General features: G+C 37.0%; 1 protein-coding gene across 1 annotated transcript in view; it reads right to left on the bottom strand.

Moving 5' to 3' along the window:
• The window catches only part of LOC137091621 (otoferlin), a 49,988-nt gene extending 29,089 nt beyond the window's left edge, over positions 1-20,899 (bottom strand). Inside the window, exons 1-19 of the mRNA XM_067456237.1 lie at positions 20,851-20,899; positions 20,505-20,607; positions 20,340-20,394; positions 15,942-16,073; positions 15,726-15,788; positions 15,445-15,529; positions 15,199-15,358; positions 14,681-14,867; positions 13,299-13,485; positions 11,636-11,859; positions 11,218-11,326; positions 8,706-8,883; positions 8,465-8,585; positions 7,640-7,740; positions 5,344-5,434; positions 5,141-5,257; positions 4,897-5,049; positions 514-703; positions 306-430 (exon numbers count right to left, since the gene is read on the bottom strand). Coding sequence (XP_067312338.1) covers positions 306-430; positions 514-703; positions 4,897-5,049; positions 5,141-5,257; positions 5,344-5,434; positions 7,640-7,740; positions 8,465-8,585; positions 8,706-8,883; positions 11,218-11,326; positions 11,636-11,859; positions 13,299-13,485; positions 14,681-14,867; positions 15,199-15,358; positions 15,445-15,529; positions 15,726-15,788; positions 15,942-16,073; positions 20,340-20,394; positions 20,505-20,607; positions 20,851-20,899 — 2,430 coding nt within the window. The remainder of the gene's footprint in view (positions 1-305; positions 431-513; positions 704-4,896; positions 5,050-5,140; positions 5,258-5,343; positions 5,435-7,639; positions 7,741-8,464; positions 8,586-8,705; positions 8,884-11,217; positions 11,327-11,635; positions 11,860-13,298; positions 13,486-14,680; positions 14,868-15,198; positions 15,359-15,444; positions 15,530-15,725; positions 15,789-15,941; positions 16,074-20,339; positions 20,395-20,504; positions 20,608-20,850) is intronic.
• Between the last annotated feature and the right edge of the window lie 5,222 nt (positions 20,900-26,121).

Raw genomic sequence — 26,121 nt, 5'->3', positions numbered from 1 at the left:
CAACTGAACAAACTATATAAGACTGGCCTATGCTGGAAGAACACTTGATTTATTCATAATAAAAATAAATGAATATGCATATACAATTAAATCAATTTTTTTTGATCATATTAATTATATAATAAGAATAAAATATTCATACTTTTCATGTACTGTATTTACATTTCTATGGTCTTCTCTAAAAGTTTTTTTTGTGAATATTTTTTATTTATTTATGAGTGAATGAATGAATGAATGAATGAATGAATGAATGAATGAATGAAAATATGGAGAAGTGAATTCTCACCAAACAACTTTGATCTCACCTCTGTGACTTGACTGTGAGTAGAAAAGAAAACCCTGGCGAACGGGTCTGAAAGGCCTGTGCTGTCTGCCGCAAACAGACTTCGAGCCTGATACATGTGAACCCTCAGCTGGAAGATCTGCTTCACTGTTGGTATGAAATGAAAGACTTTTCACCAACTATAAAATAGACAGTCTGAAGCCATTCCTGTAAATGCATCTATATCTTACTGGTGTACATCAGGCTGATGGGGGGCGAGGACTGAACGCCAGGCCCTTTAATGGCCTTGTTCTCCTCAAAGCCATTCGGCAGACCGCTCAAGTAATCTTTGCGCTGTCTGCTCAGGCCGAGCCACAGGTACAGCTCAGTTTTAGCCTGAACCGTCCAGCCTGCAGGTCCAAAACTTTTCTTACCAGGAAGCTAGAAGGATAGGATGAGCAGAGTGAAAGTAATTTAGTATTCAACGTAAACTCAAATAAATTGGCAAAAAACAAAACAAAATGGAGGTAATTATTTACATCAAAAACATTAAGTGAGCAGAACTGCCAGATTTATATTGTACGCATAAATTTGAATTACTCTTAACTATACATATTTGAGAAGGCAAATTCATACATTTTAATTAAAATGATTGTGTAATCTCAATTTAAATATTTTTAGTTGTGAAAGCTTGGCTAGCTTTAACTAGCTAATTCATTAAATGCTAACTTGCTAATTTTAACACAATAGCTTGATAGCATTAGCAGTGCATAGCACTTGCTGAATGAGAACGGCATATCGAACATTTAACATCTGTCCTCAAACTAAGCTCATGCTCCACTCGTCACATAATGGAAACCCCCCAAAAAAACACATAACAGAAACTCTTCTAAACTAGCATAGCAAAACATTAAACATCGCACTTAATTTGAGCATTTATTTTCCTTTTTGAGTGTCATGGCAAAGCATGCTCGGAAATTCCAGCCCAGATTCAGTTAAATTTAAGTTTCTTGTCTAAATTAAAAGAAACAAGTTCATAAATTTCAGAACAATTAAACAATTCAGATCTACTTAAAAAGTTCTAAATACTCATAAAAATAAATTAGACTAAACTAATATGTTTAATTTAAGTTTTCCCTACTCTAACCAATTAATTATTTTAAGTTCAGAGCAAGCCAATTAAAGGCTTATATTATAAAAAAAATCCTTTTTAAAGGATTTTTTTCCTTTTTCCCTTGTTTTATGTGGCATTGTATAGAAGCTTGTTTCCGCCACCAAATAAAAAAAAGGGTAATTGCAAGTTTATCTTACTATTCTGAGGAACAAAAGGTCAGAATTGTAAAATTATATGCAATATACAGGTCCTTCTCAAAAAATTTGCATATTGTGATGAAGTTCATTATTTTCCATGTAATGATACAAATTAAACTTTCATATATTTTAGATTCATTGCACACAAACTGAAATATTTCAGGTCTTTTATTGTTTTAATACTGATAATTTTGGCATACAGCTCATGAAAACCCAAAATTCCTATCTCAAAAAATTAGCATATCATGAAAAGGTTCTCTAAACGAGCTATTAACCTAATCATCTGAATCAACTAATTAACTCTAAACACCTGCAAAAGATTCCTGAGGCTTTTAAAAACTCCCAGCCTGGTTCATTACTCAAAACCGCAATCATGGGTAAGACTGCCGACCTGACTGCTGTCCAGAAGGCCATCATTGACACCCTCAAGCGAGAGGGGAAGACACAGAAAGACATTTCTGAACGAATAGGCTGTTCCCAGAGTGCTGTATCAAGGCACCTCAGTGGGAAGTCTGTGGGAAGGAAAAAGTATGGCAAAAAACGCTGCACAACGAGAAGAGGTGACCGGACCCTGAGGAAGATTGTGGAGAAGGACCGATTCCAGACCTTGAGGGACCTGCGGAAGCAGTGGACTGAGTCTGGAGTAGAAACATCCAGAGCCACCGTGCACAGGCGTGAGCAGGAAATGGGCTACAGGTGCCGCATTCCCCAGGTCAAGACACTTTTGGGCTACAGAGAAGCAGCACTGGACTGTTGCTCAGTGGTCCAAAGTACTTTTTTCGGATGAAAGCAAATTTTGCATGTCATTCGGAAATCAAGGTGCCAGAGTCTGGAGGAAGAATGGGGAGAAGGAAATGCCAAAATGCCTGAAGTCCAGTGTCAAGTCCCCACAGTCAGTGATGGTCTGGGGTGCCATGTCAGCTGCTGGTGTTGGTCCACTGTGTTTTATCAAAGGCAGGGTCAATGCAGCTCGCTATCAGGAGATTTTGGAGCACTTCATGCTTCCATCTGCTGAAAAGCTTTATGGAGATGAAGATTTGGTTTTTTAGCACGACCTGGCACCTGCTCACAGTGCCAAAACCACTGGTAAATGGTTTACTGACCATGGTATTACTGTGCTCATTTGGCCTGCCAACTCTCCTGAGCTGAACCCCATAGAGAATCTGTGGGATATTGGGAAAAGAAAGTTAAGAGACGCGAGACCCAACACTCTGGATGAGCTTAAGGCCGCTATCGAAGCATCCTGGGCCTCCAGAACACCTCAGCAGTGCCACAGGCTGATCGCCTCCATGCCACGCCGCACTGAAGCAGTCATTTCTGCAAAAGGATTCCCCACCCAGTATTGAGTGCAGAACTGAACATAATTATTTGAAGGTTGACTTTTTTTGAATTCAAAGCACTTTTCTTTTATTGGTCGGATGAAATGTGCTAATTTTTTGAGACAGGAATTTTGGGTTTTCATGAGCTGTGTGCCAAAATCATCAGTATTAAAACAATAAAAGACCTGAAATATTACAGTTGGTGTGCAATGAATCTAAAATATATGAAAGTTTAATTTTTATCATTACATTATGGAAAATAATGAACTTTATCACAATATGCATTTTTTTTGAGAAGGACCTGCATAATGCCGGTCTGAGCCATTTGTAGTTCTTCGCCGTTTCCACAAGAGTGTTGCTCAAAGGATTTGACATGTGAATTGATTTTGTTTTGTGAATTAACACATTTACCTTGTAAAGCTTAATTTTTTTCTTTATCTTGATACATTATAAGAGAAATCAAACACAAAACTACTTTACACTTATTCCCATATTCGTTCCAAAAACATGAATTCTAGCCTTTTCCAAGGAAAATGTAATTTTTAGGAACACATTAAGTTTAAGTTTTGTGCAATGTCATCTTGAATGTGTTTAAAGTTTTGATTCATGTTTGTTCTTTTTTAAAATCCGCTTTTAATTTTTTGTTTTACACTTATAATAATTGAATCCTTGACCACTATATTTGCTATTCTGATTGTTTTGCATATTTTTTGTACATGTGTTTACAGATTCATGTGTTTTTACATTTTGAAATCACGTTTATTATTTTTTGATCCATGACTGCAATACATTTGGCGGGAATTTAATCCCATTGAGCGGAAGCTGCTCACATGGACAGGAACATCACAAGTTTTTACAAGCTTTATCTCATTTTAATTGTATTGGCTGTTTAAGAATAACAGTGCAGATCCTACTCCTTATTAGATCCCCCGATAGGCGTTGTAACGCAGTCAAGCGCTGATTCGTAAATGATGTAAATGAGAAGCACACGAACGAGTGAAGGAGACGCGCTGCTGAAGTGCCGCTCAGTGACAGCAGAGGGCGCTGATGAACAGCAGAATGCAGCGATTACCCCGGAAACCCCACAAACAAAACAAAACCGCACTAGTGTAGTTTTTAAAACAGCCATTCGTTTTTTGTAATCTCAATGTTGTTCATCACAGCACCAAATACTTAATACTTAAAGACTTAATAGGCTATTATTTTTTAAAAATTAAACATTTTTATGTATTAATCTGGACTACAACATGCCCTAATGATTAGAATTTTTTTGATCAGTAAAACTTTGAGACATACGACTTCAAGTTATTTAATTCTTACCAAACTGACAATGAAAAACACTTATAAAGAATTAATTCTTCTAAGTAATGTTAATTTCTTAGTTACCGTTTAATAACATTAAAATAAAAATAAAAATAACTTTTTTAATGGACCTAAGATAAAACTAACAATGATCAGTATTTCTTAACTAACATTACCAAAAACATTATACTTTCTGTATCAAATGTAGCTATTGCTCAATCTTAGTGAATGCTTTAAATAATGAGACCTTATTGTAATTTGTTACCTGTTGTTCTTTATTGCCTAATTCTTTTGCACTTTAATCTGTTTGAAAATTGTACTTTTACAGCTCTGAAAAAATCAAGAAACCACTTAACATTCATTTCATGTTAAGTGGTCTCTTCATTTTTTCCAGAGCTGTATATATTTTGTGCATTGTATATAAACATTCAGTTATTTTTGTTATTACAAAAATAGTTCGTAAAGCTGTTATGCTATGACAATACTTTTTTTGCAACTTATTTCAATATTGTGATAATATCGTATACCGTGATAAAACGTCAGCAATTAATCACAACATGAAAAATTGATATCGGCACATGCCTAGAAGTGACTCTTGAGTTGTTTTCATAATACATAAAGGAAAACATGATTCCTGATGATTCAAGATAAATATTCTGACATGTGGTTTTTAAGACATGTTCAGAGTGAATTCATCCAAACCTTAAAAAAGATCGTCTGGACCTTCCCACAGTCCTTTCCGGTTTCTTCCTCGACAGGTGAGTAGAGGATGTCTTTGGAGGGAACGCGAGCGTATGCGATGCGCTTGCTGTTGCTTATCATCCATATGTAAATATCTGGAACGCTATGTTGTGGCTATGATGAAAAACCAAAAGGATTGACATGAATGTTTTTTACAGTGATCTGAGTTATATATGGCCATATAACCAAACATGTTGTGCAGTACCTCATCAGACAAGAATCTGAGCTTGAGGAGGAAGTTTTGTGCCAGTTTTATTTTGTCCCTCACGTTGCTTTTCTTAACTTGTGACCGCATGCTCTTTGCTTGCTGGCCCATGTTTTCCTGCAACAGACACAAAAACAAGCCAGCATTAGTTAATAATAGCATTTATTTGTAACATATGCTTTTAACTGAAGTCAGTGTTTTACCATTTCCTGCATGCATAATTTCACCCTCTCCCGGTCCAGTTTAGTCTTCCCGGCCTGATTCTGGTCATTGTTTGCCAATGTTACAAAGTTACTGAAAGAGATATGAAATTCACTATTATTATAGTGTTCCTCTAGTGAAAATATAACAGTCGTTCAACAGTGCCATTTGTAGCTCAAAATTCCAGAAAAATCCATTTTAAATGTAAAAATAAGGGAGGTGATTCCCCTAATATAGCTATGTATCTAACCCTAGATCTAATCTTAAACTTGTCAAATGCATCCGTATAAAAGAGGACATATGATGCTTAAGTAAGTCCATGTTCATCTTTCGTTAGTGTGTAATGTTCTTCTCTATATAAGTGTCAGTGTTTCTGAACTCCTGAAACGCCTCCATTGTAGTCTTAAGTTTTCTTCGGGGAACAAACACGCCACAATATTTCTCTTTTAAATAATTCATACTCAGAATAAAGGTGCGGAGCCTGGTTGAGTTTGTTAGTCACGTGTTGAAAATTGTGGTGAGACATTTCCCAAACTGACCAATCACAAAACACTGCTCCAGCCGACCAATCGGAGCACAGTGTGCTTTCAAAAGGAAGGGCTTCATAGAGACAGGAATTAAATAGGGAAATGTTCCCATGCAATGTCGTAACTCACTGCGCAACTACCATTGTACGATGCATTGTTGAAGAATCCAACTAGAACATGACTGCTTCCTGAAACCAAATTGTCACAAATTTGTTGTTCAACCACGATGGTTAATGATGCCAAGCAGGCAGTGGAACCTGAGTGTAACGTGTATATTCTGTTTTTGTTCTGTTTCTAATCCCTTATGATTGTGTGTTGACTTGGGGCTGTTTGCACGACACCATTTTCAACTAAAAACTTTGTATGCGTTTTGGCTGTTTATTTACATGACAACTGCATTTTGGGGGCCTTAAAGCACAAACATGAACCGTTTCACTGTGAAAACCGTGATGGTATCCACATGCGTATTACAGCTATTATAGATGTGCATTTGGCGCGAGTGCTCTGCAAAATATGGCGTATTTCTACAGACCCATAGTCTTTCTTTACAAAGTGACATCGCCATCTACTGGCCTGGCATGCATAAAACAGCCTTTGAAAATGTGTTGTTGGCGTTGTGGTGAAACATACCCCTAGTTTCCTCTTGTGTGCCATTTAATCACTAATTAAGTTCACCTGTTGTTCATTTAGTTCCCTCCTTTGCCTCGGTGTATTTATAGCTCTCAGATTGTTCTGGGGGAGATTTGCAGATTATCTCAACTGCAAATGTTTTATTGAAAGTGTAAATATTAAATACAATTAAAAAATAATCTAATACCATTAAATATAAAGTGTGAGTTATTATATTAAATTGTTAGTTTTTTTATGGACAGCTTGGTTAATCAATCCAGTAGGAGACTATTAACTCCAACTTTTCCTTTTTATTATACAAATGTGTCAAGATTTTTTTTTACAAATGTATAAAATCGATCAGAGATGAGGTATAGACACTGGTTCATTGGTTAATCGTCCCCAGCGCCAAACGATTGAAATGTATGATGTCACAAATCCTCGATTACTGAAATCACATGCTCCGAATCACTGGTTTGCAACAAAAGAGTCACAAAGGTTTCAAAGCTTCACGAAGCAGTGTTTTACATGCCTATCGCTACTGAGGACTTATTTTCATTTTGCTTTATTTTCAGATTATCCGTACTAGAGCATGTATGCACATGGGCACGCTTCAAAAGCAGTGCTTTAAATCTCTTGATAAACTAAAAGACGGAAATGACATTTGTATAAAGGTACAGATTGCACTGAATGTCAGCTTGCTTATTTTGCTCCAGATAAGGATTTATTAAGCCCACACATCAGGCAAATAAGAAACCCCAGGTCGAGAGCTGTTGTTCCAACCACACAACTGCTTGCGGATGTTCGCTGGAACTATGGTTTCAGGAAACACCCACTCGTTGAACTATTCTGATAATGGCAGAATGTGCAACTATAGTTGACTAATGATGCTTTTGGGAAACACAGCCCAGAGGGTTGCTGACAGTCTGGGAAGAAAGAAGGTGCCACAACAATGGAGAATATGGGGAAAACAATGTGTTTTTTGAACATTCAACCATGAAAGCTTGTTCAAATAGAGCCAAAAAACTAAATCAAGACTTTGAATAAAAGCATAATATGGCCTCTTTAAAATCACAGGAACACCAATGAAGCACAAATGGCACTGTTTCCAGAGATCGACTCATAACTGGCTCATGATCTGCAGAAATACGTGTTTGCAAACCTGCATCCAATGCTGAGCTCCTCCAGGACTCCTCTGAGTCTGCGCTCAGGAAAGGCTTTCTCCGTTTTAATGATCTCCTGAACATCATTTAACCCTTCTTCCTATAAAAGGAGACAGAGCACAGCCTGCAGTGTTAATGTATGCATGTATTTTCACAGGATTATTTTAATAAACTACAACAACAATTAGATTTAAGGTAAGACACTATAGGCAAAAGCATTGTTTTTTCATGCACTCCTCAAGTTTGAGATTTTGGGCTTCCATAACATGTCTTCTTTAAGACTAGTGGAAAGAAAACATAAAATAACACTTCTTGCACTTCTTACATGCACTAAACTCACTTAACATTAATGCACTGAACATTTATTCCCTATAATCTAAAGGTTAATACAGAAGGCTTGTTTATATATCACTTGATATAACAATTTATTCTTTAAAATATGGGGGACATTTTCAACACTGATAATAATCATAAATGTTTGGTGAGCATCAAATCCTCCTATGAGAATGATTAGTGAAGGATCACGTGACACTGAAGACTAGAGTAATGATGATAAATTCAGCTTTGATCACAGGAATAAATTATACTTTACTATATTTTGACATTGAACTCTTAAAAAGTTATTTTACATTTTTTCACAATATTACAGTTTTTATTTTTAAAAAATGCAGCCTTGGTGAGCATAAGAGGCTTCTTCTAAAAACATAAAAAAATCCTATAATGATCACAAACGTCATATCTCAAAACTAAAATGTGTGTACAGACAACCGTAAAAAGATACATATTTCAGGAACTGATATATCCCATATTTATTGATCTATTACCAATTTGTCTGCAATGTTGTCCATGATGTTGGCATTATAAAGTCTTCTTCTTTGGTCCTGCCACCAGCTCTTGATATAGATGCAGGGCTTCCTCTCAAAGTAGGGGAGGTGGAAATAGTTTCTGCAGGAAAAATAAACGTGATATTTCACATGAATTTGCAGCAAAAGTAAAATAAATAAACAAATAAATAAAAAGATACGTTTTGGATCATCAGATTCAGTAGGTGTCAAGTGTCTGAACCTGTCAGTGATGACTGGTTTCATTGGAGGGGTGGAGGAAACTGAAGATATATCTCCTCCATCATCATCCTCTTCCTCACTGGAGCCGTGAATGAGCTCGGTCTCTTCATCACCATCGCCACCTTTCCTCTTCTTTGTTTTTGGCTTGGTTGGAGTATCAAGGTCACTGCCGTAGTTCCCTTGTGTTGAGAGGATAGTTTAATGAGGAAGGCATGTGACACATTTCCTAGATTCACTTCATTACTTGCATAAAAGAGAAGTGTTTTTGAAATTAAATAATTATATATTAATTGTGGGGGAGCTAGACGCTTGATTAGTGCATTTGATAGTTTTGGACAGGGGCGTAGCCATCTTTTCAGAAGTGAGGGGGACAGAAATGTCGTATTACCATTTTTATTTTTTTTTTGGACCAATATAATTTATCGCATCTCTTGCTTTTAATTGGGCAAGATATCAAATAGAATGGTGAACAATAATCAATAATTAATATCTATAATATTATTCTCCTATTTTTTTTGCCAATTTTATGATTGGTGTATATACTACAAACACTTCTGCATTAAGACTCCATAGATTTTATGCAATGTAATATATATATATATATATATTATATCATATATATATATATATATATATATATATATATATATATATATATATATCAGCATATATATATATATGCTGATGTAACTCATCTGTTCTCTATGTGAATATATAGTAAAATGTAATTTATTCCTGTGATCAAAGCTGAATTTATCATCATTACTCCAGTCTTCAGTGATCCTTCACTAATCATTCCCATATGAGGATCTGATGATCAACACACATTTAGGATTATTATCAGTTGTGCTGCTCATGGTGATGCTTAATTTTCTAAACATTTGTGGTAAAATTAAAAAAGAGAGAAATTAATACTTTTATTGATCAGACATGCATTAAATTGATCACAAGTGATATTTTTAATATTACAAATTAGATAATTTATTTAATAAATGCAAATAAATGCTGTCCATTGAACTTTCTATTCATTAAAGAATCCTGAAAAATAACATGTAGGCTATCATGGTTTCCACAACATTTTGGGAAATGTTTTCAACACAGATAATAATCATAAATGTTTCTTGATTATGAAATCCTCATCTGAGAATGATTAGTGAAGGATCATGTGGCACTGAAGACTGGAGGAATGATGATAAATTCAGCTTTGATCACAGGAATAAATTACTATATATTCACATAGGGAAAAAAAGCGGTTTTAATTTGTAATAATGTTCAAAATATTACTGTTTTAACTATTTTCGATTACATAAATGCAGCCGTGGTGAGCAGAATACTAAACATTAAAAAAGCTGCATTATTCATATGATACTTTATTGTCAATAAATAGCCTACATTGAGATGACTTAAAAAACACACATAAAGCATATATTGTCGCAATCGTCTGATTGTCGTCGTCACGTTTCATCACTCATAACGATTGTTTTCCTTCAGCTGCAGCTCCAGCTTGACAGGGTATTACGAATCCACTTTTGGACTTTCTGTGAGAGCGCCCTCCTCATATTAAGATTCGGAAAAAATTACAGGTCATGCATAGATAATTTTTTGTCTCTGAGTTTAAATCTTGATGTATTCACATTGGTTTCTATGTAAATACACTTGCCCCTGACCTCAAGAAGCGCGCTATCAACCGAGTTTAGAGAAGGCTGTCGTTAGCGTCCCTGTTAACTAGTCCGCCCCCGCACAGGGTAACACTGGTTCGAATCCCGCTCGGAGCGGGTCGACTAGGATCGGTGAGACCCAGTAAAAGTGCGGGGGACGAAAATACATTTTATTAAAAGTGAGGGGGACACGTCCCCCGCGTCCCCCGCGTAATCTACGCCCATGGTTTTGGATGATGTTTAGTAACATTTTCATTTAATCATCCGCATGCTGGATTAACAAAAATGCATGTATTTTGTTTGTTAGTTAATGCCAACAAAGTCCCTTTCAAGGAAAGTCTGTTCACTCGGCGGCCATATTTGTAGCTATTTTGGTTTATTCAAGACTAAGTTTCTGCCATATTGTGCATTGCAGTTTTTCCCCATTCTTAAATAATATGAGTAAACCATCTTTCTATATCTATAGACTTTGGTGCCAATTAAGGCTTTGCATACAATTCAACTGTGAATTTGTTTTGAAACAACCAAAACATAAAGATTGTTTTATTGGACTATAAACTGTATAAACACCTTCTACATTTACTTTAAAAGATTGAATACCTTTTTAACTCTACGGTCTCTTTAATTCTTCATTCTGTTTACTATCTCAATTCAGTAACATTCTGAATGGTATACTCTGACTGCAATATATTACAAGAGCTATCCCTGTAGTTCAAGGCGCTAGCAATGTCAAGGTCATGGGCATGAGATGATCAAGTGTAGACCTTCCATGGAATGTAATTTGCTTCAGAAAAAAGTGTCTGCCAAATTCACACCTATAACTTTAAAGGCTAACTAGTCTACCATAGATTTTACCTATTGTAACCTCAAAGTTGATGGGTTTGTCTCCAATCTTCCTGTCAATCATAGTGGCCTCAAGGAAACATCCGAAGAGAAAGAATTCCTCAATTTTCCCCGTGGCATTCTAGATATAAGAAACAAACAATAGATTAAATAATGTTTTGTGCATACCTGGGCCTTCCTAAGATTATCCAACACTTAAAAACCAGTGTGTTCATAAATAATTCTGGAGTTGTGGAAGTATTCCCGAATGATTAATTTTTAACAGCAAGTCACATGCAGAATGACTGTGCAGATGATTGTCTTGCACACACAAAGAACTACTATGAGTATTACTGCTAAATATATAATGTAGGGAGATAAATAAAGATAATTAATTATTCACTGTAATTGGCCTGTCGAACCCCCACCCCCTCATCAGTGGATCACTTACATCTGAGATGTTGGGTATCCCCTCCACCTGTACCTCGGTGGAGGTCATTACTTCAGGAGAGGAGGTGTCTAGTATCTCCACCGCCAGGCTTATCAGGAGACGAGCCCGGAACGAAACGCCTTCCCCTTGTCCTTCATTCAGGTCCTGGTACTCATCCATGAGCGTGTAACTGCGTGTCGAACCGTACATGTTGACCCAAGCTGGGCCCAGAGTTGGAAGAAAGCCTAAAAATGGAAGAAGTGATAAATATTTCTGTTTGTATCTTTGACCTTTTGATCAATAACATTCCATGATTTTTCTAACAGTTGGTCGAGTCAAGTCGAGTCTGGCCAAGTCACATCGACAATCTCGTCAAGTCAAGTCAAGTCGACAATCTCGTCAAGTCAAGTCTGGCCAAGTCAAGTCGACAATCTCGTCAAGTCAAGTCTGGCCAAGTCAAGTCGACAATCTCGTCAAGTCAAGTCAAGTCGACAGTCTCGTCAAGTCAAATCAAGTCAAGTCCGACCAAGTCAAGTCGACAGTCTCGTCAAGCCAAGTCAAGTCAAGTCAAGTCTGACCAAGTCAAGTCGACAGTCTCGTCAAGTCAAGTCTGACCAAGTCAAGTCGACAGTCTCGTCAGGTCAAGTCTGGCCAAGTCAAGCCACCAGTCTCATCAAGTCAACTCTGGCCAAGTCAAGCCACCAGTCTCATCAAGTCAACTCTGGCCAAGTCAAGCCGCCATTTTCGTGTTGTCAAGTCAATCCGTCATTATTGTGTCATTAAGTCAAGTTTCACCAAGTCAAGTCGTCATTCTCGTGTCGTCAAGTCAAGTTAAGTTTCATCAAGTCAAGTCAAGGGTTCAGTCTCATCTCGTCGCATCTCGTCAAGTCAAGTCTGGCCAAGTCAAGCCGCCATTCTTGTGTCGTCAAGTCAAGTCAAGTCAAGTCAAGTCAAGTCAAGTCAAGTCAAGTCAAGTCAAGTCAAGTCAAGTCAAGTCAAGTCAAGTCAAGTCAAGTCAAGTCAAGTCGTCAGTCTCGTCTTGTTGCATCTCGCCAAGTCAAGTCTGGCCAAGTCAAGTCGACAGTCTCGTCAAGTCAAGTTAAGTCTGGCCAAGTCAAGCCGCCATTTTCGCGTTGTCAAGTCAAGCCGTCATTCTTGTGTCATCAAGTCAAGTTTCATCAAGTCAAGTCATCATTCTCGTGTCGTCAAGTCAATTTTCATCAAGTCAAGTCATGTAAAGGTGTCATTCTCATCTCGTCACATCTCGTCAAGTCAAGCGTGTCTGATGGTACAAAATATCATTTATGAAACTAATTTCATTCAGCTACATTGCAAAAAGTGTTTAAGTGCTGTTTTTTTACTTAACTTTTTTCATTCATAACAATTGATTTAGTTGAGACTGCAACATTTGGCTTGAATAAAACCAGTTCAGTTAGATGTTATATTTTTTAGGTTACCATTTGTTTCAGTGTAAAGCAGCCGTACAGAAGACAATGATTATCCAGCTCAATACTTTTCAAGTTTTGTTCTCATCCAGTAGTGTCTGTGTTTCTTGCATTACAAAAAATTGGATAATGGTATTGAACAGCAATGTAGTGATGGCATCTGTGGTTGCGCATCCAAAGCAAGATATTTTAAACAACAAGAAAGATTTATTTTGCAGACTTTAACTTTTCCCTGTTACCTTTGTCTCCATCATTCGCAATCTTCCGCAGGTCAATGAAGTGCGTTCCGATAGCCACATCATTGACTTTATCTGAATCACGGATCTGCAGTTTCATTCTCCCACACAATGGTGGAAACTGCTCAGTGAAAACGACCTGCTCATTCCAGATCGGCTCATAGCTGCTCTTCTGAATGGAAGTTTTTCCCTGCATTGTGGACAGATAAAAACATCAGTTTGAGTTTTGTAACATTTAGATAATGTCTGTTAGATTTGATGTCATCTAGATGTAAGTTTCCTTCTAAAAGTTAGGTTTCTGGATGCCAATATGCAGTATGCACACTTAAAATGTAGTTTGTCTCTTAAAGGACAATTTACAAATGAAACTGATGCCTCCCTTTGTGAAAAAAGTACACTTTAGCAACATTTAATTCGTAAATATTTAAGTGCAAACTAAATGTAATGTTTCCAGACACTTAATTGCATGTTATATTCAATATATGAAAATGTATTATTTTGTACATTTATATTAAATGCAATTAGTTGAACTTAAGAGTGTATTTTGGAACCACTTAAGTAGGACTTATATGTAGTAAATGTTCATATGTAATTTTATAATTTGGTTAAAGTGACCTGTCAAATGTACTGTTAAGTATTTACAAAGTATTTTAAGTATTTAGGTTAACTAAAACTTGAATGTTATTTATAGAAATTTGTATCTCATGTATTTAACTACATTTGTAATTTACAAATTATGAAGTTGTAATTTATTATATATAAAATATATTAACTTTGGTAACTATTTGGCAGTGTCCTTGTTACACGTTACATATAGCTATACATTATGCATAATTTCATGCCACTAACCCTAAACTAAACCCCAATCCTATAATCCCTAAAAACTTTTAAGTACATGAAGTTATCTATTATTACTTAGTACTTAAATACTGGACCATGGAGGCATTAAAATAAATGTAATGTCAAATAACACATTACAGAATAAGTATAAACACAAGTGTACTTATTTAAAGCATGACAAAAGATTATTACAACATAACAAATTAAAATGTTATTTGAAGTAAAACTTTTGAAATTATTACAAAGTGCACTTTTTAATCATGAACTTAAGTATGCTAGGTAGCATAGTTATGAAAGTGTACTCTCTTTAAATACACTTAAGTGGCCTTTTATTTAATTAACATCATATTATCTGCTAGAACAGTTTTTTAAAAATATACTTTTAAGATTTGAAGTACACTACAAGTGCAGATTCAATACAATTAAGTGTACTTCTTTTTCACAAGAGTTCTGCTACTGACTAACAAGTAGGAAATGGTGATTCAGCTGTGATGGAAACAATACAACATTTAATGTGCATATATATTAATAAGAATTCTGCTCACCTTCTGTCCTGCAAATAGCACCTGGACATAAGGATCAACCAAGTCCTTATTTTCTCCAATGAAAGCTTTTTTGACATTTGCCATAATGCTGGTGTTCATTTTGGGTAACCCCTCGGCTCTGTATATTTTGACATAAAATCTTGCCCACTGCCGCTCAGACGGGACATCTTCCGGCAACAGAAGATTACTGGAACAAGAAGAGAAATTAATAAAAGAAGCTATTTTTGTTACTGCATATATAACTGCCTTTATATTGGCTTTAAATATATTGTTATATGGAATTATCTGGGAGACCTCTGCATTTTTATTGTTGTGTAAAATACTATTCTGAACAAGTCATATTTGACATTTTCCTCAGAAAGGAAGAAAAATCACTGCCATGATTGCAACGGCATGGTTTCTGAACTGTCCTAACAATTTGGGAACAATGGAGTTTGTTCAGTGTAAGAAACAGCAAGAGCAATGCTTTAGAAAACAACGCTAATAATAGCATTAACAATATAGGACAGGTTTTTTACCCCTCTATGTCATCCTCATCGCTTTCATTTGCTTTGTGCTGAGTCTTGATTGTGTCGCCCTTTGCAACAACTGCGATGTCACACTTGACGTAGCCTTTGCATCCTGCAGTGATGTCTTCGGGATCACATAAACTGGCCCATTTGTGAAAAAATTGATGCTCTGTAAAGGAAAGAAAAAAAATCCTGACAACCTGAAGTCTTTAGTTAAATTGAGAGCTTCATATAGAAACATGTACAACCAGTTACCAGGCTGTGAATATACTGTGCCCACATCAAGCTTGAAGCTTCCGACCAGTGTGCCACTTCGCAAAAGATTCTTAGAGTGAATAACCTAAAACAATTTAAAACAAGTTTAAAACTAAGCTTAATGCAAAAAAAAAAAAAAAAAAATAATAATAATAATAATAATTTCACACTTAAGTATATTGTAAATAAATACATTATTACTATAATAAGTGCTCTTTTTAAAAAGTATGCTAAAGTGTAGCAGATGCTTTATTCTCTAACCGTTAATCTATGATACTTACTGATACTTTCAGGATCTTGTCAAACATGGCATCAGGAGGAACGTGGAAGTCGAAAACGAAATACTACAAAAAAGTATGTATATAATAAGGTTTAGGATGCATTTTCTCAACGTTTAATTTGCAATGCTTAGAGAACAAAGCGTTAGTAGACAACATACAAACCAATTTTTGCTTTTTGTCATTAATTTTCCATATGACAATATTACAATCCTATACCTCATTGTAGTAAGGGCAGTTGGTTGACTCCTTCATTGAAGTGTATTTTTTATCATCGCCGATTTCCACACACACCACTGGATCCATGTTCAGTCCCACCAGCTGTCTAGCCTCGATAACAGTGACACTAACCTGGAAAGTGAGGCACAACACATTTCTGAAATACTGTATCTAAATATACGATGGCCCCAAACCATCATAATTAGAAACAAACTATTAAAGCACGTGTCTGTATCTGCGGGTGGAGTATATCTTAGATTTGTGTTTACATGTTCCACTAAAGCTTCACCAATGCAAAAATCGCAAAACATTGACTGCCTTCCTTTCCAGCTCTATTGTACACTATCTATTGTTTAAGCATTACAAACCAAACCAAACTTTTCATTCTTTACAATAAATACCCCGGCTTTAACATGCTTTGATGTTTTGTTATCTAATACAATGACATTCAGTTCCCTTTCGAGGGAACTCACGCTGCGTCTGAGTAGAGATGCTATGGGAACACATCAGTGTGTTCGCGTCATGAAGCATGTGTGAAATCAGTCCAGAAAGCTCTATAAATAGCACCTGAACCAAACAATGTCAACTTCTGTGCCTTCAGCAAGCATTTTGTCTTAATTGTTCTGTCTTATTTATTGTATGTTTGTCCCGTAACATTCATATCAAGTACAAAAGCATTATAATGGAAAGCACACAACAGTTCAAAGTGTGTGTTCCTCCCTGGAGCTCTGAGGGCTGACTGTGCTCATTCTGAATGTTTACTGTTTAGGACGCGTTCCGCTCCAGCCTGACGCTCTTTAAAGTGGGCATGCAGGCACTTGCTCCTCGTGGTTCAGGTCCTGCTTCTGCAGAGGCAGCTGAGATTGTGAGTTTTTCAAATGGATCTAGTGGATGGGTTGGAGATGGGCTCTGCCTTTTCTCTGCCCTCACCTGCTAGATCCAGCCCCTTCTCTCTGGGATTGGAAACACGCTCTGCTGTTTCTTTCACCTTAAGTGAAGGCCTGGTGCTGCAGCTGTCCAGCTCCAAGGAGGTGGATGTGCTCAGCATCAAGGAGAGATTGAAAACTTTCCATCTCACTCTCCTGCTTATGAGGAGCTGGTGGAGGTTGTCACTTAAACTGTGTCCAAATTAAGCATTGGCACTCATCCCAAAAGAAAATTTGACAAACATTTCCTTACTAGTAAAATGCAACCTCCATGTCAGGGCCTGCTGTTTTTTTATTTTTTGTTTTTTTTATTTTTTTTAACCAATCTCCACACAGCCCATTTTCAGCCCCCCGAGTCACAAATTATTCAATCATCATGGGGTTAAAAGAACATGGGTATGGGGTGATGCCTAATATAGAGCAGACACAAATGAGCTTTCGCTCCCCTGACTCAGCATCATAACAACAATAAAGCTTCTATGGCAATAGGTCAGGATGGTGTGTGTCTGCACACCATGGCAATATTTTAAGCATACCAGGCTGACCTGTTAATAGACCGAAGGCAAGGGGTGGGACCAGATGCAATCACAGAACTGCATTGATAGATTTGTATTCCAGGCCACAAATGAGATGGCCACAGTCACTGTCACAGCCCTAGCAGGTGACCAGCTTTCCATACATGGTGCTACAGAAGCAGAGTGTCACCCCTCGCCGTTGTGCTATACTTTTAAACGACAGAGCCTTTAAACCTTCTTTAGCCACTTTTCCACTGGCCAGCGCGAGCACAGAGGCTGAAATCATGCCTGCGGCACTTCTGTAAAATCCGCCCTAAACACGCATTGGACTATGTCACACAAAAGACTATACAAATGTACACCAGCAAAAGGGAGATGAATAAAGTAAATCACTATACAAATATATCAAGCTGTCATTTAGTCTTTATTTACTAACCTGGACACCACACGCTATTGACTGGTAATAACTTGCATTTTTCATTCGTTAATGTATCGCTATTTTTTGTGTGTGTGTGTGGGGGGGGGGGGGATGTACCGAGTAAAATATTACTGAAAATTCATTAGTAATGCCTTACAGTACTGCCTTACATCAAAAAGTAATAAGTTACTGTAATGTATTACTTTTGTAATGCGTAACTCCCAACACTGCGCACTAGTGATGGCAATGGAAACAAAACAGGGAATAAAAGAAAACAGGTCTTGGCTTTCCTGAGCCAGAACAATAATTCTGGCCCAATCATCCATTTTGGGTGGACCGATCTTCCGTCACGGGTTGTGTGCAGGTAGGAAGACGACGGAAGCAGAATGAAGTTCAAAAGGGAGTTTAACAACTGGAACAGGCAGGTAGGCACACGTATTGTTACACAACGGAGATCGGACAAGGACTGAGAGAAAGGGTAGAACTAAATATCAAATGGAAAGTTAATGAACAAAACACAGCTGAACAGAACTAGACTATTAATGGTAACCCTGGGAACTGATGAGTATCAGGAAACAGAACAATGAACCATGTGACAAATGAAAACACATTGAAAGTCTATGAACAAACAGAACGTGGCTGTGACAATAACACGAGTTTGGGGGCTTATAAAGCTTTGTGGTCAGGAATATCCCTGCAGGGAATGTGTGATGCGGCTTGTTGGTCCTCGCCACACACATTCGTGAGGTTTTATGACCTGGATATGGGCTCCAGACCACACTAGAAAAGCACAGTCACACTAGTCAGTACGGTGTAGGGGATATTAATGGTTTGTGTCGCTACTCCGACGCAGCACAAGTGCGTGTTTATGTATCACAAGCTTCAAACCGGAAACATGCCCACACTGCACAAATATACAGAGTATCCAGCTCTTTGCACATAATATACATATTTTCCTACATTGGTTCTGTATTTGTTTTAAACAGCAGACATACTATTTATCTGTGCTATATTGACTATTCGCATAGCTGCGTTGTTTTTGTGTGTATTGTGTTATATTGTGTATGCCATATAGATGTTTTAGTTGCATTAAATATAGGTGATGGCTCTGAACGGATTGCCCTAAATTTCGCTATACTTGTATAGTGACAATAAAGATACTTGAAATCTTGATATCTCTAATTATTTCTGGTCATAATTTGAAGACAATGAGCATATGAACCACTGTGCCATGCTGCTTATATTTTTCACGCAGTAAAAATTCCCCATCTCACACCCAAAACCAAGGACTAGTGGGATGTATTCCTGCTCCGTTTCACAGACTGAGTGAAAGGAGATTTTCAGAATGACGGGACATTCATTTATATGACACTTTATTCAACAGGAAGAACAGCACGTGCTGTATCATACGCTCTTTGTATGTCACTGCATATGCGCAGTCCTTTCAGTTTCGGTTTTTAATCCAATCAAGTGTTTACATGTTCTCTCGATCGTATTAGAAGAGGTATAAACCCACCCCTTTCAATTCAGATCGAGTTCAAACTAAAAAATTAAGGTGTTTAATTGAAGACATTTCAGTCCAATTGAGCTGTCAATCCGATTACTAATGGATTTTTGAAACGTAGCTGTGGTGTGGCAAGCAGCGGGGGCCGCGAGAGCGGGCCGGTGAAGAGTGGTAATGAGTACCAGCTGCGTGACACACCGGTCTCGTCTCGCGGCCAAGGGACGGGAGCATAAAAGGAGGAGCGAAAGCAGCGGAAGACGAGAGAGGACCAGGCCTGGACTTTACGTTATGTTTTGTTTATGTTTTATTATGTTTATGTGGGCAGTCGTCCGCGAGGGGCTGCCCGAGGTTTTACTTTTGTTTTGTTTATTTATTTTGAATTAAAGTTGTGAACGTTCGCCGGTTCCCGCCTCCTTCCTTCTCATCTACGAACCTTGTTACAGTAGCCATTGTTTGGTCCAAGTTATTTATAGAGCTTCCTGGTCGTGAAGACACACTACGGGCTGATGTCCCGCCACATAATTGGACTGATTTCACACACGCTTCACAAACATGCAGAGCTGTTCCCATAGTTTCGTCACTCCAACACAGTGTCTCGTTCCCTTCTCGGGGAACCATGGTTGCACTCGTAACCTGAGATGATATTTGGGTAATACTTTATTTTGATGGTCCCCTTGTTCTACTTACTATAATCAACTTATATGTCAACTAACTCTCATTAGTGTATTAGTAGACTATCTGCTTAATATCTGCTAACACATTCTTTGATGCTGCCCAACAGACATTCTACTGACTATAAGTAACTTTGCAAGTACATGTCAACTTATTCTACTAACCCTAACCGTCTACTACTACTCAACTAATGCTCTAATGAGAGTTAGTTGACATATAAGTTTCTTATGAGAGGTGCAACGTTACTTATAGTCAATAGAATATCTAAAGGGGACCATCAAAATCAATTGTGACCAACATTTGTAAGAGTGGCTAATTTGGCGTTTGATGATATTTATTTAATTCTCTTTCTGTTTTACATACTTGGAAATCCATTGGTCTTCCAGCGCTAGGTTCAATCTTGATGTCAGGCTTTGATCTAAAATATTTAGAGCATTTTTGGATGAAGAAAATAATGCTAGAACATACCTTAAATATATATGACGTAGAATATCATATTTGATATTTATGTAAATATATTTTGGTCACCTCTTATTGGAGACATTGGTTGTGACAGCAGTTACTGATGCTAGTGAGATGGTATCCGGGTCTGGCATCCTCATATCCTCGGTCTCAAGAATGGCCGGTTCATCTTCACAAGTCGAATATGATGAAATGTCATTATGAACAGCAGTATGTATTTCACTTTTATAAATTTTTTACTACAGTCCCACATATAAAATACCTAATATAATCGATTAAATATAGTATTATCTAAATATTATATAAATATAAAAATCTATTTATTATCCACTACAATTATAACTGAAATAATTATGTGGAAGAATTCAGGATAATTGATAACATTTTCACACAAGTTCATAAAAGCTTTCACCTTTACCTTTGCCATCATCCTTAGAGGCGCGATGCTTGCTACGCTTCATTGTTATGAATTTGATTTATCCTCTGGATATATGATAGTTTTCACCATGGAAAATGGAAAATAAAAGTTAAACATCTGTCATAAACATCTTAACATTAATATCTTTTGAAATTTGTATTGCTTTATTCGCTCACGCATTCCATTTTAATTAACTTAAACAACAGCAATAGCCAGAAATTATTATAAATTAGCCAGTAATTTGCATTCAGTAATTCAATAAAATTGATTACCTAAACCTAACCCATCAGTAATTAGGAGAGACATGAAGAATTTACTGTTTTTAGAGCTAACAATGGAAATGCTGAATGTTGTAAATGAGCAAAAAAACAAAACAAAAAAAAACCCAGAAAGATTATTACCAACTACACATTACAATCTGACAATTATGGATACTTTATATAATCTAAACAGAGCTAATGGATTATGTGCAGACAAACCAATCAACTTTACTGGTTTTTAATATATCTTCTTTCTATTCCAAAAAAATATCTTTCTTAAACAGCAATCATAAATTATGATTGTATAGTGTAAAGAAAATATTCCCATTGCAATGTTAAGGTGTTTTTGGATACAGTCATATATTACTGTTTTAACTGTACCCTTCCCCTGCTTAATTTCACAGAAAGTCATCTAACTTTTTATCCCAATACATTTCCCATTATGTTTAATGTTTTTATAAATACACCAATATATATATATATATATATATATATATATATATATATATATATATATATATATATATATATATATATATATATATATATATATATATATATACAGGTATGCCAAATCTGAAATGCCATTGTCATTAAGTTATAGCCACTAGGATTGCAATGTTTTCCATGACACACAAAGCAAACGAAAGTCTCATGCGGTAAGTCTGAATAGATGCTGTAAACTTACCGTACAAAGCAGCTGGTTCTCGATTTTTCTGAATCACATCTAGGAGTTTGCAGTACAAACAAACTGATTCCAATATCGAGATGCTTTTAAAATAACTTGCCTACAAACTCATTATTGACATTTGGATGACAGAAACAGAGAAGACACAAAAGTAACTCAAAAAGAGTCTGGTTTGGTCTAAGCTTGAAGATGGTCAGGAGAGATGTGATATGGCCATGAATAGTGTATGAGTGTTGAACCCGAGACACTGGTAACTAGAACTAGTTCCTGATGAGAGAGATCGTGTGGAACTTTGACAAGCCGCTACTATATAACGCCATATCCTCAGAGTAACAAACCAGGTAAAAAACAACTAAACATTAACCTGCAGAAGCAACAATCAATAGTTTAAAGGATTTTGAACATAATTCCTTACTAATCTCCAACTCTCACCAGTGATGGGCTACATGTAATCTAAATAATACTTCCACAAGGTCTGGAAGAAATGGCAGTGCAATGTGTTGACCTATTTGACTCCAATTATCCTTGTTTGGAGTCTATAAGATTGTTAAGTTTTTGAAAGGGTCTCTTCTGCTCACCAAGGCTGCATTTATTGTATCAAAAATGCAGTAAAACACTAACATTGCTAGATATGGTTCTAATTTAAAGAACTGTTTTCTATGTGAATATAGGATATTTTATAATGTAACATTTCATGAATTTTCAGCTTCATTACTCCAGTCTTCAGTGTCAGATGGATCTTCTGCCAAGTGCTTACTTATAACAACAATAACAGTAAACTGTACATCTACAACCCCAAATCAGAAAAAGTTGGGACAGTATGGAATGTGCAAATAAAATAAAAAAGAAGTGATTTCTAAAATTACTTTGACTTGCATTTCATTGCAGACAATATGAACACAAAATATTTCATGTTTTGTCTGGTCAACTTCATGTCATTTGTAAATATGCATCCTTCCCTGTCATTCAGACCTGCAACACATTTCAAAAAAAGTTGGGACAGTAAAGCATCTACCACTTTGTAATGTTGCCAGTCCTTTTCACAACACTTAAAAGACGTTTAGGGACTGAATACACCAAGTGATGAAGTGTTTCAGGTGTAATTTTGTCCCATTCTTCCTGCAAATAAGTCTTAAGGTGGGCAACAGTACGGGGTCTTCGTTGTCGCATTTTGCGCTTTAAAATGCGCCACACATTCTCTATTGGAGACCGGTCGGGACTGCAGGCAGGCCAGTCAAGTACCCGTACCCTTTTCCTTTGCAGCCAGGACTTTGTAATGTGTGCAGAATATGGTTTTGCATTGTCTTGTTGAAATATACATGGACGTCCCTGGAAAAGATATCTTCTTGAAGGCAGCATATTATGCTCCAAAATCTCTATGTACTTTTCAGCATTAATGGTGCCTTCACAGAAGTGCAAGTTACCTTTGCCAAGGGCACTGACACAACCCCATACCATGACAGACCCTGGCTTTTGGACTTGTTGCTGGTAACAGTCTGGATGATCCTTTTCTTCTTTGGTCCGGAGCACACGGCGTCCATTCCTCCCAAAAAATACCTGAAATACTGATTCATCTGACCACAGTACACATTTCCACTGTGTGATGGTCCATCCCAGATGCCTCCGAGCCCAGAGAAGTCGACGGCGCTTCTGGACACTGTTAACATAAGGCTTCCTTTTGGCACAGTACAGTTTTAACTGGCATTTGTGGATGTAACTATGTATTGTGGTACTTGACAAAGGTTTGCCAAAGTAGTCCTGAGCCCATGTGGTGATATCGCTTATAGATGAATGACGATTCTTGATGCAGTGCCGCCTGAGGGATCGGAGATCACGGTTGTTCAGCTTAGGCTTGCGGCCTTGTCCTTTACGCACTGAAATTCCTCCAGATTCCTTGAATCTTGTAATTATGTTATGCACTGTTGAATGTGAAATATCTTTCTTTGAGGAACATTGTTTTTAAACATTTCAATAATTTTCTCACGTATTTGTTGGCAAACTGGCGATCCTCGGCCCATCTTTGCTCCTAAAGGATTAGATCTTTCTTGGATGCTGCTTTTGTACAAAATCATAATTTCAATCATCTGTTGACATCACCTGTTTCAAATCACATCATTATTTAACCCTTTTACCTCATTACTAGCCCTAAATTGCTCCTGTCCCAACTTTTTTTGAAATGTGTTGCAGGTCTGAATGACAGGAAAGGATGCATATTTACAAATGACATGAAGTTGACCAGACAAAACATGAAATATTTTGTGTTCATATTGTCTCCAATGAAATACAAGTCAAAGTAAATTTAGAAATCACTACTTTCTTTTTTTATTTGCGTTTTCCAAACTGTCCCAACTTTTTCTGATTTGGGGTTGTAAATCTAAACTTAACCCTAACCCTATTGCAAGTACATGTTTTAATTAATATTATTCTGTAATTAAATGCATAATACATGGTTCGTTGCCTCTTTTGCCTTTGGTTTGCTTAGTTGGGGACACTAAATATTCAACTATATTACTGATCCGCCCACATTGACAGTATGAGAACTGAGCTGAGCTGGACGATGACATTACCGTTTTCACCAGAGCGGCTGTACAGCCGAAACAAATTCGGTTGGATTATTTTCTTGTTAACCCTGTGAAGCTGCTTTGAAACAATCGCTATTGTAAAAAGTGCTTTATAAATAAAAATGACTTGACTAGTCAAGTATAGTATAAGCAAGGATTCTCTTCTTGTTCACTAACATGATTCTTTTTTGTCTCTCAATTTGTAATTTTTTTAATGCAAAATATAAATGTTTAAACCTATAAATGCAAGAGCTGGGTCTTGAATACAACTGGAAAGCAGTCTATAGCCGCGTTTCCACCGCAGGAACTTTACCCAGGAGCCAGGAACTTTGGGTGGTACTCGGTGTGTTTTGACCGCAGGAACCAGGCTCTAAATGAAGTTCTGGGTAAATATTTCCTCCTCCAAACGGCGCTGCTCGCGAGGTAGTACTTTTTCAAAGTTCAGGAACTTTCGAGGGCGGAACTCGGGCGCTGAACATGCTGATTGGTTTAGCATTTTATTTCAACCGTCATTTTTAAAAGTCTTTTGCGAGGTTCGTTCTGCGTTCAGTAAATATCAGTCTTGCTCTCTGTCTGATGGCGCGCGTTCGTCTCAGCCATCTCACGGTCAATGTCCGTAATTGCTGATAATAATATACATTGTCATTTTAAATCTAGCTTTACAAGCTTTCTGATATGCTAGTGCTGTTTTCTGTCATTGTTAATTTCCTCTTTAGTAAACCTATACATACTCGTAAATTTCCATACTCGTAAACCTATTACTCTTCCATACTCGTTATTCATTTTTTACAGTCTATTTTCACCATGTAAACGACCTGACCGATTACTTTTAGAGTGTGCGTCCTTACATGACGTCCTTACATGACGTGACAGCGCGCGCCGCGCTCATGTTGACAAGAGAGGAAAGCTCATTTTTCTGAGGGGTAAACTTTTTATTTCGTAAGTTATGAAGATAATGTTGGAATATTGACACAGCGTATATTGCCCCAGGCAGTTTTTACTTTAACTGCGCCTGACAGAAGAATACATTTTTTTCTGAGATTATTATTACACTTTACAAAAAAAAAATAGCTTATATAATGCCGTTAAGAGTTGCTATGGCCACAGTTAACACATTCCAGCTGCTGGAGAAAACAGCGCTGACATTTTTGATGCACAAACTGCATGTCACAAAATGATTGCGATTGAAAGTCATCACATGTAAACACCAGATCGGTTTAGATAACGTCTCATGTAAACAGCCCACTAAATCTTTCAATCGGATGATTGAAAATTTCATTGTTTGTAAACGTGGCTAGTGTCGCGCAAAAATGATTACTGTCCGTCACTGACTTGGAGGAGCAGTTGTGCGCAGTCCTACATCACCGGACTAATCTGCCTAATCTTCACGGTACTTTAGATCGCGGTGGAAACGCAGACAGCTGCAGGTCTGGAGGGAGAAAAGTTCCTGTAAAAAAAGTTCCTGGTACAAATTGTTCCGGGTAATTTTGGTGGAAACGGGGCTTATATTAAAGGGTTAGTTCAGTGGATGGATGCTCTTTTTGGTCTTCAAATTTTGGGCTGCCATTATAAAGCTTGGAAAGTAAGATATTTTGTAATATAAGTGATAATGGGCTGATTTAAATTTTTGTGTGAACTACACCTTTCAATACAATGCATTGTCTTGCAAACATATGGCTTTCATAAACAAGCGTGTAAGTGTAATATCCTCATCTGCACTGAGAAAAGTAACCTGTTATATAAGCCACAAGGTGAA

This window comes from Pseudorasbora parva, chromosome 10 (genome assembly GCF_024679245.1).
Source record: "Pseudorasbora parva isolate DD20220531a chromosome 10, ASM2467924v1, whole genome shotgun sequence".
In the NCBI taxonomy this organism is placed as follows: domain Eukaryota; kingdom Metazoa; phylum Chordata; class Actinopteri; order Cypriniformes; family Gobionidae; genus Pseudorasbora; species Pseudorasbora parva.
Note: the sequence above shows the minus strand (reverse complement) of the source record. Positions and strands in the feature narration are given on the sequence as shown.